At 52.0% G+C, this 13,798-nt stretch overlaps 1 protein-coding gene across 1 annotated transcript in view; it reads left to right on the forward strand.

Annotated features, from left to right (window-relative positions):
* Positions 1 to 13,798, forward strand: part of LOC107124059 (pleckstrin homology domain-containing family B member 1-like) — a gene marked incomplete at its 5' end in the record, with an annotated part of 20,984 nt that overhangs the window by 4,438 nt on the left and 2,748 nt on the right. The window contains one exon of the mRNA XM_015427446.1: positions 9,833 to 9,872. Coding sequence (XP_015282932.1) covers positions 9,833 to 9,872 — 40 coding nt within the window. The remainder of the gene's footprint in view (positions 1 to 9,832; positions 9,873 to 13,798) is intronic.

Here is a 13,798-nt window from a genome sequence, read left to right on the forward strand (position 1 = left end):
TTCCTCAGTGGAAGAGGCTTCCTCGGGAGGTGGTGGGGTCTCCTTCTTTAGAGGTTTTCAAGCAGAGGCTAGATGGCCATCTGACAGCAGTGCTGATTCTGTGAATTTAGGCAGATTACAAGAAGGGAGGGCAGGGAGGGTTGCCTCAGTGCTTAGTTCTCACGGCCCTTTCTGACACGCTGTCAGACTCGCAGGAACTCTCAGACGCAGTAAGTCCTTTCACAAGCTTTATTGTGAAATCAGGAAAGTTGCTGTAAAGTCAAACTCTTTGACAGAACTAAAGACTATTACCAAGTGGGGAACTACGAGACTTCTGGTCCAGCCCTCATTCATACATGGCGCATGGACAGGTCAATACAGATTAATACAGTTCAATTCAGACAGTGAGAATGTTATCTTGTAAGTCTCTCTCGAAGGCCATGAGAATGAGAAGCAGCGAAAGCCCTCTCTGACCTATACGGAGGAGGTTTCCTTTCACAGTGTTTCAGGCGCGGCTGATCTAAGGTTCACACAGACATGTCTCAGTCGCCCCTCCGCAAGAATGTCAGAGGAGGACCTTGCAGACAGATTGATACCATGCCAGCAGGTGCTAAACGAGAACTTGGGAACTACAAGCAGGAAAGGGAACAGCAGGCAAAGCAATAACAGAGCATAGCTATGTACATCAGAGAGCCACAGTTACACACATGATGACCCAGTGACCTGGGCAAGGGTCTAATTCTAAGACACGCCCAGGTGAATGCCGATCGCCACTTGGGGGTCAGGAAGGAATTTTCCTCCTGGCCAGATTGGCAGGGGATCCTGGGGGGTTTTGCCTTCTGCTGGGCATAGAGGAGGGGTCGCTGGGGGAGGGGGGGAGGTAGCTGTGAATTTCCTTTTTTTTCAGCTTAGATTTTTTTATTTGGTTTTAATACTTTATAGGGCAGGAAGGGTACAAGGGATGGGGTAAGGGATGAGGCATCATGGGAAATTCCATCACGTTTATATAAAAACTGTTACAAATTTCCAGGGGTCGTTTCGTAGGAAAAGAGGTGCAGGAGCTCATTAGCATAACTTATTTGCATAGGCCACACCCCCTGACCTTACTGGAAGTGTGTCAGAAGGCAACACCCACCGCTCAGGCTCCACTGGACTGTTTTGGATTGCTAGCTATTGGGGCAGGGGGGGAATGTGCAGATCTGTCCTCGCAGAGGAGGGAGAGCTTGTACCTGAAAAAACTTGGTCTTAAAGGTGCCACTGGACTGTTTTGGACAAGGGGTGTGGGAGTGGGGCTTTGCAACTTACCTGGCTGCTTCTTGCTCTGACTGAGGGCTGCTGGGAGCAGGGGGTGGGGTTTTTTGCATGTGCCCGCCTCCTGGGCTCTTTACTGCCGGAGTGCCGCTCCTTTGCGCTCCTGCAGGAAATGACCCCTGCAAATTTCCATCGTAATTCTTTGTTTCCAGATCTCCTTCGTCTATATAATTACTAAAGCTAGTAACACTTAATCAAACCACTAAAACCTTCTATTGTGATTCCTGGGGAAAGTTAGATTCTCTACCGTTTAAGTTAGAGTTTCTCCAAGTCGATAACAGTCGTATCCATTACTCTTGGTCTTCCGAGTTTCTTCCCACCCAGTCATAGAATGGTTTCCAATCCTCTCTCATGTTTTGTTTGCTTCAGTCTTTTAACAAGTCTGACAATATATCCATTTCTGCATTTCAATTTTTTTTGTCCAAAGTTCATTCTCCGTTGGTCAGTGTTCCCTCTAAGCCGAGTTAGTGTGAGCTAGCTCACAGTTCTTTAGCCTCCGGCTCACGCATTTTTGTCCTAGCTCAGGAAGGATGGCTCCAGAGGAAACTGATTGATACCGTATCTCTTAGCTGTGAATTTCCTGTGTTTTACAGGGGGTTGGACTAAATGATCCTCGGGGTCCCTTTCCAGCTCTATGTGTCTATGTTATACTGTGTCGGACCACTGGACTATCAAGTGATATCGGCTTTCCAAAATCCCAGGCAGAGGTTCTTTCACATCACCTGTTACCTGATCCTATAACTGAAGATGCCAGGATATGTTAGGGTTGCCGGCTGCTGGTTGGGAAACTCTTGGGAGATTTGGGGAGGGTGGGATTTGAGGAAGGCAGGGAGGCAATGCCATGGAATCTGCCCTCCGAAGCAGCCATTGAGCTTTTCTGCATTCTTATTTTCCTTGCTTGTAAGTTCCTTTTTTATTGGGGAGGTGTTTCCTGTTCCACATGTGTTTTGCTCCCTCTAGTGGTCAATTCAATATTACACCACTGTACATGCAGCATAAAAACGTGCAGACTTAAACCGGAGTAATATTGAATTGACCACTAGAGGGAGCAAAACACTTGCAGAACAGACACCCCCCCCAAAGAAACAGGATCTTACAAGTGAGGAAAATGAGAAGGTGGAAAAGCCCGTTTTCTCCAGGAGAACTAATCTCTGTCGTCTGGAGAGCAGCTGTAATTCTGGGAGATCTCCATGCCTCACCTGGACGGTGGCAATCCTAGAACACATCCTGGAAGAGAGCCAGTTTGGTGTCCTGGTTAAGTGTGCGGACTCTAATCTGGGAGAACCAGGTTTGATTCCCCACTCCTCCACTCGCACCTGCTGGATGACCTTGGGCAAGCCACAGTTCTCTCAGAGCTGTTCTTCAAAAAGAGCGGTCTCTGTCAGAGCTCTCTCAGCCCCACCTACCTCACAGGGTTTCCGTTGTGGGGAGGGGAAGGGAAAGGAGTTTGTAAGCCGCTCAGAGACTCCCTTGGGTAGTGAAGGGCGGGGCAGAAATCCAATATCATCATCATCTTCTTCTTCTTCTTCTTCTTCTTCTTCAACACATCCCAGGGCTAGGCAGGTAGTGTGTTTTGGTTGGTAGGTGGTAACTTTGCCTGATTTAATGCACAAAACATGCACCTCCTCCTCCTCCTCCTCCGCCTCCTCTTCTTCTTCTTCTTCTTCTTCTTTTTCAACACATCCCAGGGCTAGGCAGGTAGTGTGTTTTGGTTGGTAGGTGGTAACTTTGCCTGATTTAATGCACAAAACATGCACTTTGCACCATAGGCATCCAGCTGTACCCTATAGATTCCACCTGGAAGCATGAGTCCGGGGGGAATCTCTCTCTCCCTCCCAGCCCCCAGCACCGATCACCTTCCACTGCAGCCTGAAATATTTGTGTCTAGTTTTGGAACGTGCCTAAGCTCCAGTTTGCAGACACGAGGCTGGCATAAATAGTCCCAAAGGGACTCCCTGAAGCTCCAAGGAAGCAGCGCTCAGTGTAAACAAGTCCTGCCTACATCTTTACCCAACGAGATCTGAAACATATAGAAAGGTGAGAGGTAGTGTGGTGCAGTGGTGAGAGGAGGAGGAGGAGGAGGAGATTGGATTTATACCCCGCCCTTCACTCCCGGAAGGAGTCCCAGAGCGGCTTCCAATCTCCTTTCCCTTCCCTTCCCCACAACCCTGTGAGGTCGGTGGGGCTGAGAGAGCTCTGAGAAGACTGCCCTTGAGAGGACAGCTCTGAGAGAACTTGTGACTGGCCCAAGGTCACACCAGCAGCTGCATGTGGAGGCGTGGGGACTCAAACCCGGCTCTCCCAGATGCGCTCTCTGGCTGCGCTCCTAACCTTTTTGAGCCTGCGAGCACCTTTGGAATTCCGATACAGCGTGGTGAAGGCAGCCACAAAATGCCTGTCAGTTGGCCCGGATCATCTCCCCCTTGAAAGCGCAGAGACACCAGGCGAGACCGAAGCACACAAACATGGCCAGACCAGCTGGCCAGGTCAGGGACCTACTTACCTGAGGGACCGCCTTTCCCCACATGTCCCCCAGAGAGCACTAAGATTGGGTTCCCAAAACTGTCTGGCCCTTCCAGGCCCTAAGGAAGCCAGGCTGGCTGTGACGACGGCCAGGGCCTTCTCGGTGGCGGCCCCGTACTGGTGGGAATGAGCTCCCCGGTGACATCAGGGCCCCGCGGGACCTTCTACAGTTATGGCCGCTCAGCTACAAAGAACAGATTGAGGTTGCCGGTGTCCAGTCGGGCTGTACAGATGGCGTCGCTTCCTTTCTCTCCAGTTGTAGCGTGACTAGCGTGTTCAGCTTATTTCCGGTTGCCCTGGCAGAGGCCCCGAAAAAGATAATTAGAGGCAATTCGAAGGCACCAGGCGGCACCGAAGTTGCGGTCAGGACACCGCGGTCAGCTAGGCTGGAGGTCATTTGCTCTGACGGCTGCCGCTGGGAAGCAACGCTCCTTAGTACAATCCTATTACAGAAATCCCCTTCAGAGGAGCTGCTGCCTTGAGAACTCTTCCGCGGCGGTTGGCAGATGCGTCACCGGGGAGTGGACACGTCACTGGGCGTTGCGTGCCTACAACGAGCGGCTGCAAAGGATCCGGAGCCTGCTCGTTCTTCGTTTGGTGTGGGGGAAACTCTGGGGCCGAGGTGTGTGTCGTTCAGCCTCCCAGTTTCCTGCCGTGGTTAAGTGCGTGGACTCTAATCTGGGAGAACCGGGTTTGATTCCCCACTCCTCCACTTGCACCTGGCTGGATGACCTTGGTTCTGGCACAGCTGTTCTTGAAAAAGAGCAGTTTCTGTCAGAGCTCTCTCAGCCCCACCGACCTCACAGGGTGTCTGTTGTGGGGAGGGGAAGGGGAAAGATTTTGTAAGCCGCTCTGAGACACCTTTGGGTAGTGAAGGGTGGGGTATAAATCCAATCTCTTCTTCCAGTTTGGTGTAGTGGTTGTGTGGACTCTAATCTGGGAGAACCGGGTTTGATTCCCCACTCCTCCACTTGCACCTGGCTGGATGACCTTGGGCAAGCCATAGTTCTGGCACAGCTGTTCTTGAAAAAGAGTGGTCTCTGTCAGAGCTCTCTCAGCCCCACCTCCCTCACAGGGAGTCTGCTTTGGGCAAGCCATCATTCTGGCACAGCTGTCCTTGAAAAAGAGCCGTTTCTGTCAGAGCTGTCTCAGCCCCACCTCCCTCACAGGGTGTCTGTTGTGGGGAGGGGAAGGGAAAGGAGTTTGGAAGCCGCTCTGAGACACCTTTGGGTAGTGAAGGGTCATGGGGTATAAATCCAATCTCTTCTTCTTCTTCTTCTTCTTCAAGAGCAGTTTCTGTCAGAGCTCTCTCAGCCCCGCCTACCTCACAGGGTGTCTGTTGTGGGGAGGGGAAGGGAAAGGACTCTGTAAGCCGCTCTGAGACTCCTTTGGGTAGTGAAGAGCGGGGTATAAATCCAATCTCCTCCTCCTCCTCCTCCTTTGTCCTTTCTTAAAGCCGAAGCTGTGCAAAGACATCCCAAAAGAGAATCCCCAAATCGCTTAACACATACAAGATGAAGTGTATCGGTGTCCAAAAATAACCCTCACCAGATAAAATCCAGCTAGATAACTAAAACCCGAATATTGTACATCCAGAAGAAAATACACTAAGAGGGCGGAAACTGATCTTAAGACAGAGTGAGGTTCAGGAAAGGATACCACCAAGTTTATCTTATCACTTAATAAATGGAGGGGAGTTTTTAATGGAATTGTCACAGCAGAGATTCTCTCTGAAATTGGTAACAGTAATTTGGGCTCTGGCCTTTGAGCGGAAGGGGAAAATATCTGATAGCGCAGCGGATGGTTTTTCCCAAATCACAAATGCACCTAGATCACTATCACAGTCTCTCTGAGTTTTGCCTTGCCGTAGTAAAAGGGCAGCCACGTTAGTCTCTGTTGCAGCAAAACAGAACTCAAATCCAGTGGCACCTTCAAGACTAACAGCATTTCTTTCAGGTGGGCAGCCGTGTTGCTCTGAAATAGTGGAACAAAGTCTGAGTCCAGAGTGGCACCTGTGAGACCAACAAAGTTTTATTCTGGGTAGAAGCTTTTGTGTGCAAGCAAACGTCTTGAGATATCTGTATCTGAAGAAGTGCGCTTGCACACAAAATCTTATAGCTTGAATAAAACTTTGTTGGTCTTAACGGTGCCACTCTGGACTCCGACTTTGTTCTGCTAACATTTCTTTCAGTATGAGCTTCCATGAGTGACCGTTCACTTCCACAGCTAGGGTGGTGTGGTGGTTAGGACTCTAATCTGGGAGAACCAGGTTTGATTCCCCACTCTTCCGCATGCAGCTGCTGGTGTGACCTTGGGTCAGTTACAAGTTCTCTCAGAGCTGTTCTCTCAGGAGCAGTCCTCGAAAGAGCTCCCTCAGCCCCACCTGCCTCACAGGGTGTCTGTTGTGGGGAGAGGAAGGAGACTGTAAACCATTCTGAGACCCCTCGGGTAGAGCAGTTCTCGAGAGAGCTCTCTCAGCGTGAAGGGTGGGGTATAAATCCAATCTCTTCTTCTTCTTCTTTTACCTCACAGGGTGTCTGTTGTGGGGAGGGGAAGGGAAAGGAGTTTGTGAGCCGCTCTGAGACTCCTTTGGGTAGTGAAGGGCGGGGTATAAATCCAATCTCTTCTTCTTCTTCTTTTCCCTCACAGGGTGTGGCCCAGTGGAAGAGGGTCAGCTTTGCATGCAGAAGGTCCCAGGTTTAGTCCCCAGCATCTCCAGTTAAAAGGACCAGGCAGGAGGTGATATGAAAGACCTTAGACCCTGGAGAGCCATGGAGAGAGGCTGTGGCCCAGTGGAAGAGGGTCAGCTTTGCATGCAGAAGGTCCCAGGTTTAGTCCCCAGCATCTCCAGTTAAAAGGACCAGGCAGGAGGTGATATGAAAGACCTTAGACCCTGGAGAGCCATGGAGAGAGGCTGTGGCCCAGTGGAAGAGGGTCAGCTTTGCATGCAGAAGGTCCCAGGTTTAGTCCCCAGCATCTCCAGTTAAAAGGACCAGGCAGGAGGTGATATGAAAGACCTTAGACCCTGGAGAGCCATGGAGAGAGGCTGTGGCCCAGTGGAAGAGGGTCAGCTTTGCATGCAGAAGGTCCCAGGTTTAGTCCCCAGCATCTCCAGTTAAAAGGACCAGGCAGGAGGTGATATGAAAGACCTTAGACCCTGGAGAGCCATGGAGAGAGGCTGTGGCCCAGTGGAAGAGGGTCAGCTTTGCATGCAGAAGGTCCCAGGTTTAGTCCCCAGCATCTCCAGTTAAAAGGACCAGGCAGGAGGTGATATGAAAGACCTTAGACCCTGGAGAGCCATGGAGAGAGGCTGTGGCCCAGTGGAAGAGGGTCAGCTTTGCATGCAGAAGGTCCCAGGTTTAGTCCCCAGCATCTCCAGTTAAAAGGACCAGGCAGGAGGTGATATGAAAGACCTTAGACCCTGGAGAGCCATGGAGAGAGGCTGTGGCCCAGTGGAAGAGGGTCAGCTTTGCATGCAGAAGGTCCCAGGTTTAGTCCCCAGCATCTCCAGTTAAAAGGACCAGGCAGGAGGTGATATGAAAGACCTTAGACCCTGGAGAGCCATGGAGAGAGGCTGTGGCCCAGTGGAAGAGGGTCAGCTTTGCATGCAGAAGGTCCCAGGTTTAGTCCCCAGCATCTCCAGTTAAAAGGACCAGGCAGGAGGTGATATGAAAGACCTTAGACCCTGGAGAGCCATGGAGAGAGGCTGTGGCCCAGTGGAAGAGGGTCAGCTTTGCATGCAGAAGGTCCCAGGTTTAGTCCCCAGCATCTCCAGTTAAAAGGACCAGGCAGGAGGTGATATGAAAGACCTTAGACCCTGGAGAGCCATGGAGAGAGGCTGTGGCCCAGTGGAAGAGGGTCAGCTTTGCATGCAGAAGGTCCCAGGTTTAGTCCCCAGCATCTCCAGTTAAAAGGACCAGGCAGGAGGTGATATGAAAGACCTTAGACCCTGGAGAGCCATGGAGAGAGGCTGTGGCCCAGTGGAAGAGGGTCAGCTTTGCATGCAGAAGGTCCCAGGTTTAGTCCCCAGCATCTCCAGTTAAAAGGACCAGGCAGGAGGTGATATGAAAGACCTTAGACCCTGGAGAGCCATGGAGAGAGGCTGTGGCCCAGTGGAAGAGGGTCAGCTTTGCATGCAGAAGGTCCCAGGTTTAGTCCCCAGCATCTCCAGTTAAAAGGACCAGGCAGGAGGTGATATGAAAGACCTTAGACCCTGGAGAGCCATGGAGAGAGGCTGTGGCCCAGTGGAAGAGGGTCAGCTTTGCATGCAGAAGGTCCCAGGTTTAGTCCCCAGCATCTCCAGTTAAAAGGACCAGGCAGGAGGTGATATGAAAGACCTTAGACCCTGGAGAGCCATGGAGAGAGGCTGTGGCCCAGTGGAAGAGGGTCAGCTTTGCATGCAGAAGGTCCCAGGTTTAGTCCCCAGCATCTCCAGTTAAAAGGACCAGGCAGGAGGTGATATGAAAGACCTTAGACCCTGGAGAGCCATGGAGAGAGGCTGTGGCCCAGTGGAAGAGGGTCAGCTTTGCATGCAGAAGGTCCCAGGTTTAGTCCCCAGCATCTCCAGTTAAAAGGACCAGGCAGGAGGTGATATGAAAGACCTTAGACCCTGGAGAGCCATGGAGAGAGGCTGTGGCCCAGTGGAAGAGGGTCAGCTTTGCATGCAGAAGGTCCCAGGTTTAGTCCCCAGCATCTCCAGTTAAAAGGACCAGGCAGGAGGTGATATGAAAGACCTTAGACCCTGGAGAGCCATGGAGAGAGGCTGTGGCCCAGTGGAAGAGGGTCAGCTTTGCATGCAGAAGGTCCCAGGTTTAGTCCCCAGCATCTCCAGTTAAAAGGACCAGGCAGGAGGTGATATGAAAGACCTTAGACCCTGGAGAGCCATGGAGAGAGGCTGTGGCCCAGTGGAAGAGGGTCAGCTTTGCATGCAGAAGGTCCCAGGTTTAGTCCCCAGCATCTCCAGTTAAAAGGACCAGGCAGGAGGTGATATGAAAGACCTTAGACCCTGGAGAGCCATGGAGAGAGGCTGTGGCCCAGTGGAAGAGGGTCAGCTTTGCATGCAGAAGGTCCCAGGTTTAGTCCCCAGCATCTCCAGTTAAAAGGACCAGGCAGGAGGTGATATGAAAGACCTTAGACCCTGGAGAGCCATGGAGAGAGGCTGTGGCCCAGTGGAAGAGGGTCAGCTTTGCATGCAGAAGGTCCCAGGTTTAGTCCCCAGCATCTCCAGTTAAAAGGACCAGGCAGGAGGTGATATGAAAGACCTTAGACCCTGGAGAGCCATGGAGAGAGGCTGTGGCCCAGTGGAAGAGGGTCAGCTTTGCATGCAGAAGGTCCCAGGTTTAGTCCCCAGCATCTCCAGTTAAAAGGACCAGGCAGTAGGGGATGTCAAAGACCTCAGCCTGAGACCCCGGAGAGCCGCTGCCAGTCTGAGTGGACAAGACTGACCCTGATGGACCGGTGGTCTGATTCTGTACGAGGCAGCTTCATGTGCATGTTGAGGCTCATTGGTAGAGGGTCTGCTGGGCATGCAGAAGGTCCCAGGTCCGGTTCCTGGCATCTCCAGTTAAAAGACCTAGGCATCAGGTGATGTGAAAGACCTCAGCCTGGGACCCTGGAGAGTCATGATGTGGGGCCGTGGCTCAGCAGTAGAGCCTCTGCTTGGCATGCAGAAGGCCCCAGGTTCAATCCTCGCAACACTAGTTAAAAGGATCAAGCAGGAGGGGATGGGAAAGACCTCCGCCTGAGACCCTGGAGAGCAGCTGCCAGTCTGAGTAGGCAATACTGGCCTTGACAGACCCATGATTCAGTGAAAGACAGCTTCGTGTGCGTTCAGTATAAAGAAGCTTTCTGCGTGCCCTTTAAGTTCATGGGTCACATTCTGGTATCCTGGGCACCTCCCCTTTCACACTGTTTCGTTGTGCGGTAGCCCGGGGAAGGGAGGAGCTTAACGGCCTCTACAAATGTCCGATCCTTCGGGTACCATTTCACTCAACTGCTCTTGCAATGCTTTTGTTCACAGAGCTTGGAAGATGGCGATGCTGGAAGCCAAGGCAACCCAGGTGAGCTTCCTTCCTTCCTTCCTTCCTTCCTTCCTTCCTTCCTTCCTTCCTTCCTCCCTCCCTCCCTTTTCCTTCCTTCCTTTTCCTTCCTTCCTTCCTTCTCCTTCCTTTCTTTTCCTTCCTTCCTTCCTTCTCCTTCCTTTCTTTTCCTTCCTTCCTTCCTTCCTTCCTTCCTTCCTTGCCCTTCATTACGTGAAGGAATCTCAGAGTGGCTTACAATCTCCTTTCCCTTCCCCTCCCCACAACAGACACCCTGTGAGGTAGGCGGGGCTGAGAGAGCTCTTGACAGAAGGTGCTCTTCTTCAAGGACAGCTCTAATCAGGACTATGGCTTGCCCAAGGTCATCCAGCAGGTACAAGTGGAGGAGTGGGGAATCAAATCTAGTTCTCCCAGATTAGAGTCCGCCATTTAACCACTACACCGAAGAAGAAGATATTAGACTTATACCCTGCCCTTCATTACGTGAAGGAATCTCAGAGTGGCTTACAATCTCCTTTCCCTTCCCCTCCCCACAACAGGCACCCTGTGAGGTAGGTGGGGCTGAGAGAGCTCTGACAGAAACGGCTCTTTTTCAAGGACAGCTCTGACAGAGCTATGGCTTGCCCAAGGTCACCCAGCAGCTGCATGTGCTGCATGTGGAGGGGTGGGGGAATCAAACCCGGTTCTCCCAGATTAGAGTCCGCGCACTTAACTACTACACCAAACTGGTAAGGTTTTACAGGGCATAAGCTTCTGAGCGTCAGAGCTCCCTTCGTCAGGTACAAGTAGGAACTAGAGATTCCTGAGCCAAGGTACATCTGAGGAAGGAAGCCTTGACTCTTGAAAACTTATACCCTGGAAATCTGGTCAGTTCTTAAGGGGCCACTGGACTCAAATCTTGTTCTTCCCGAATTCTTTTGCGTTCGTTCTCATCAGTGGCGTACCCGTCTCTCTTCTCCTGAAGCTCTTTCTCGATCTCCCTCTCTTCCGCCTCCTCTGACTGTCCTCCCAAGGTATGAGGTTTCCCAAAGGGATGTTCCTCCTTGCTTTGCTGCAGACGCAACTGACTGTAGACATTCTGTGACTGAAACATCCCTCCCCCTCAGCAGTTGAAGTGTTTGTGAACTTCCGTTCCTGCTTGTATCCGACGAAGGGAGCTGGGACTCTTGGAAGCTCAGACTCCAAAAATCTTGCTGGTCTCTAAGGTGCAGCTGGACTCGGATGTAGAGGTTAAGTGCGCAGACTCTTATCTGGGAGATCCCGGTTTGATTCCCCACTTCTCCTCCACACGCAGCCGCTGGTGTGACCTTGGGTCAGTCACAAATTCTCTCAGAGCTGTTCTCTCCAGGGCAGTTCTCTCAGAGCTCTAGCCATAGTCCTGATTAGAGCTGTCCTTGAAGAAGAGCACCTTCTGTCAAGAGCTCTCTCAGCCCCGCCTACCTCACAGGGTGTCTGTTGTGGGGAGGGGAAGGGAAAGGAGATTGTAAGCCACTCTGAGATTCCTTCACGTAATGAAGGGCAGGGTATAAGTCTAATATCTTCTTCTTCGGTGTAGTGGTTAAATGGCGGACTCTAATCTGGGAGAACTAGATTTGATTCCCCACTCCTCCACTTGTACCTGCTGGATGACCTTGGGCAAGCCATAGTCCTGATTAGAGCTGTCCTTGAAGAAGAGCACCTTCTGTCAAGAGCTCTCTCAGCCCCGCCTACCTCACAGGGTGTCTGTTGTGGGGAGGGGAAGGGAAAGGAGATTGTAAGCCACTCTGAGATTCCTTCACGTAATGAAGGGCAGGGTATAAGTCTAATATCTTCTTCTTCGGTGTAGTGGTTAAATGGCGGACTCTAATCTGGGAGAACTAGATTTGATTCCCCACTCCTCCACTTGTACCTGCTGGATGACCTTGGGCAAGCCATAGTCCTGATTAGAGCTGTCCTTGAAGAAGAGCACCTTCTGTCAAGAGCTCTCTCAGCCCCGCCTACCTCACAGGGTGTCTGTTGTGGGGAGGGGAAGGGAAAGGAGATTGTAAGCCACTCTGAGATTCCTTCACGTAATGAAGGGCAGGGTATAAGTCTAATATCTTCTTCTTCGGTGTAGTGGTTAAATGGCGGACTCTAATCTGGGAGAACTAGATTTGATTCCCCACTCCTCCACTTGTACCTGCTGGATGACCTTGGGCAAGCCATAGTCCTGATTAGAGCTGTCCTTGAAGAAGAGCACCTTCTGTCAAGAGCTCTCTCAGCCCCGCCTACCTCACAGGGTGTCTGTTGTGGGGAGGGGAAGGGAAAGGAGATTGTAAGCCACTCTGAGATTCCTTCACGTAATGAAGGGCAGGGTATAAGTCTAATATCTTCTTCTTCGGTGTAGTGGTTAAATGGCGGACTCTAATCTGGGAGAACTAGATTTGATTCCCCACTCCTCCACTTGTATCTGCTGGATGACCTTGGGCAAGCCATAGTCCTGATTAGAGCTGTCCTTGAAGAAGAGCACCTTCTGTCAAGAGCTCTCTCAGCCCCGCCTACCTCACAGGGTGTCTGTTGTGGGGAGGGGAAGGGAAAGGAGTCTGTAAGCCGCTCTGAGACTCCAGAGTGAAGAGCGGGGTATAAATCCAATCTCTTCTTCCTCCTCCTCCTTCTCCTCTCTTTCTTCAGTCCCCTTCCGCTCAACATGGTAGGAGGCGCGGGGGTGGGAGGAGGAAGTCAAAGGCCTGGCTAGAGGAGAGATTCTTACTGCACTGCAGCAGGTGAAGGTCGGCCTGTGGTTTGAACGTACTTCAGACTCCCCCTCGTTGATTTATTCATCAAGGCTTTCGTTTTAAACCCCCCTCGGCCTGCAGAATTACACAGGCATCCTCAACCCCCCTCCCGGGTTCCTCCTTTGATTTTTTCCTGCCTCCCCTGACGTGTGCACAAACTGTCTCCTCCGCTCAGCCTGCGGAGAGGCACGGATGGACTCCGTCTCCCGCCGCTTGCCCAGTCGATGCGCTGAGCTTTCTGTGGCTGAGCGCGAGGGCGTGCGGAGTCAGCCGAATCCGCCGCAAGGTGTAACAGCTGCCCCCCCCCCCCCCCTCGGGACGGAGGAGAGACGGCAGTTGAAGGGAGCTTTGGACTCTCTTGTGGCTGGAGGCGGGGCCAGCCACAAAATGGCTGCCGCAGCCGACCTTCAGTCACACAGTGAAGCTCCTTCTGCTGCGCAGGCAGCTGTTGCCTAGGCAACGTTTTTTAAAAGTCTCCACAGCCAATCAAATCTCCAGTGGCCAATCAGAAGCCTCGCTCGGCAAAAGACCCCTCTGGCTCCACCCACTTTCGAAGAAGAAGAAGAAGAAGAGGAGGAGGAGGAGGAGATTGGATTTATACCCCCGCCCTTCACTCGGAGTCTCAGAGCAGCTTACAAACTCCTTTCCCTTCCCCTCCCCACAGCAGACGCCCTGTGAGGTAGGCGGGGCTGAGAGAGCTCTTTCCAGAACTGTCCTTGGGAGAGCAGCTCTGACAGTACTACGGCTTGTCCAAGGTCATCCAGCAGGTGCAAGTGGAGGAGTGGGGAATCAAACCCGGTTCTCCCAGAAAAGAGTCCGCGCCCTTAACCATGACACCAAACTGACTCTTGCTGGGCCCCAGGAAATGTGTCAGAGGGCACCGTTTGGCCTTCAAGGTGCCAGGCGTGTGGGCAGAGCTGGCTGGAACCTCAGAAGGCAGAGGTGAGCCCAGAGCTGGAGTTCTAGTATTTTGCAGAAAGGCCTACAAGAGCCAGTTTGGTGTCGTGGTTAAGTGTGCAGACTCTAATCCGGGAGAACCGGGTTTGATTCCCCACTCCTCCACTTGCACCTGGCTGGATGACCTTGGGCAAGCCATAGTTCTGATAAGAGCTGTTCTTGAAAAAAGAGCAGTTTCTGTCAAGAGCTCCCTCAGCCCTGCCTACCTCACAGGGTGTCTGTTGTGGGGAGGGAAAG

Source organism: Gekko japonicus, unplaced genomic scaffold (genome assembly GCF_001447785.1).
Source record: "Gekko japonicus isolate JY-2015 unplaced genomic scaffold, Gekko_japonicus_V1.1 scaffold2948, whole genome shotgun sequence".
In the NCBI taxonomy this organism is placed as follows: domain Eukaryota; kingdom Metazoa; phylum Chordata; class Lepidosauria; order Squamata; family Gekkonidae; genus Gekko; species Gekko japonicus.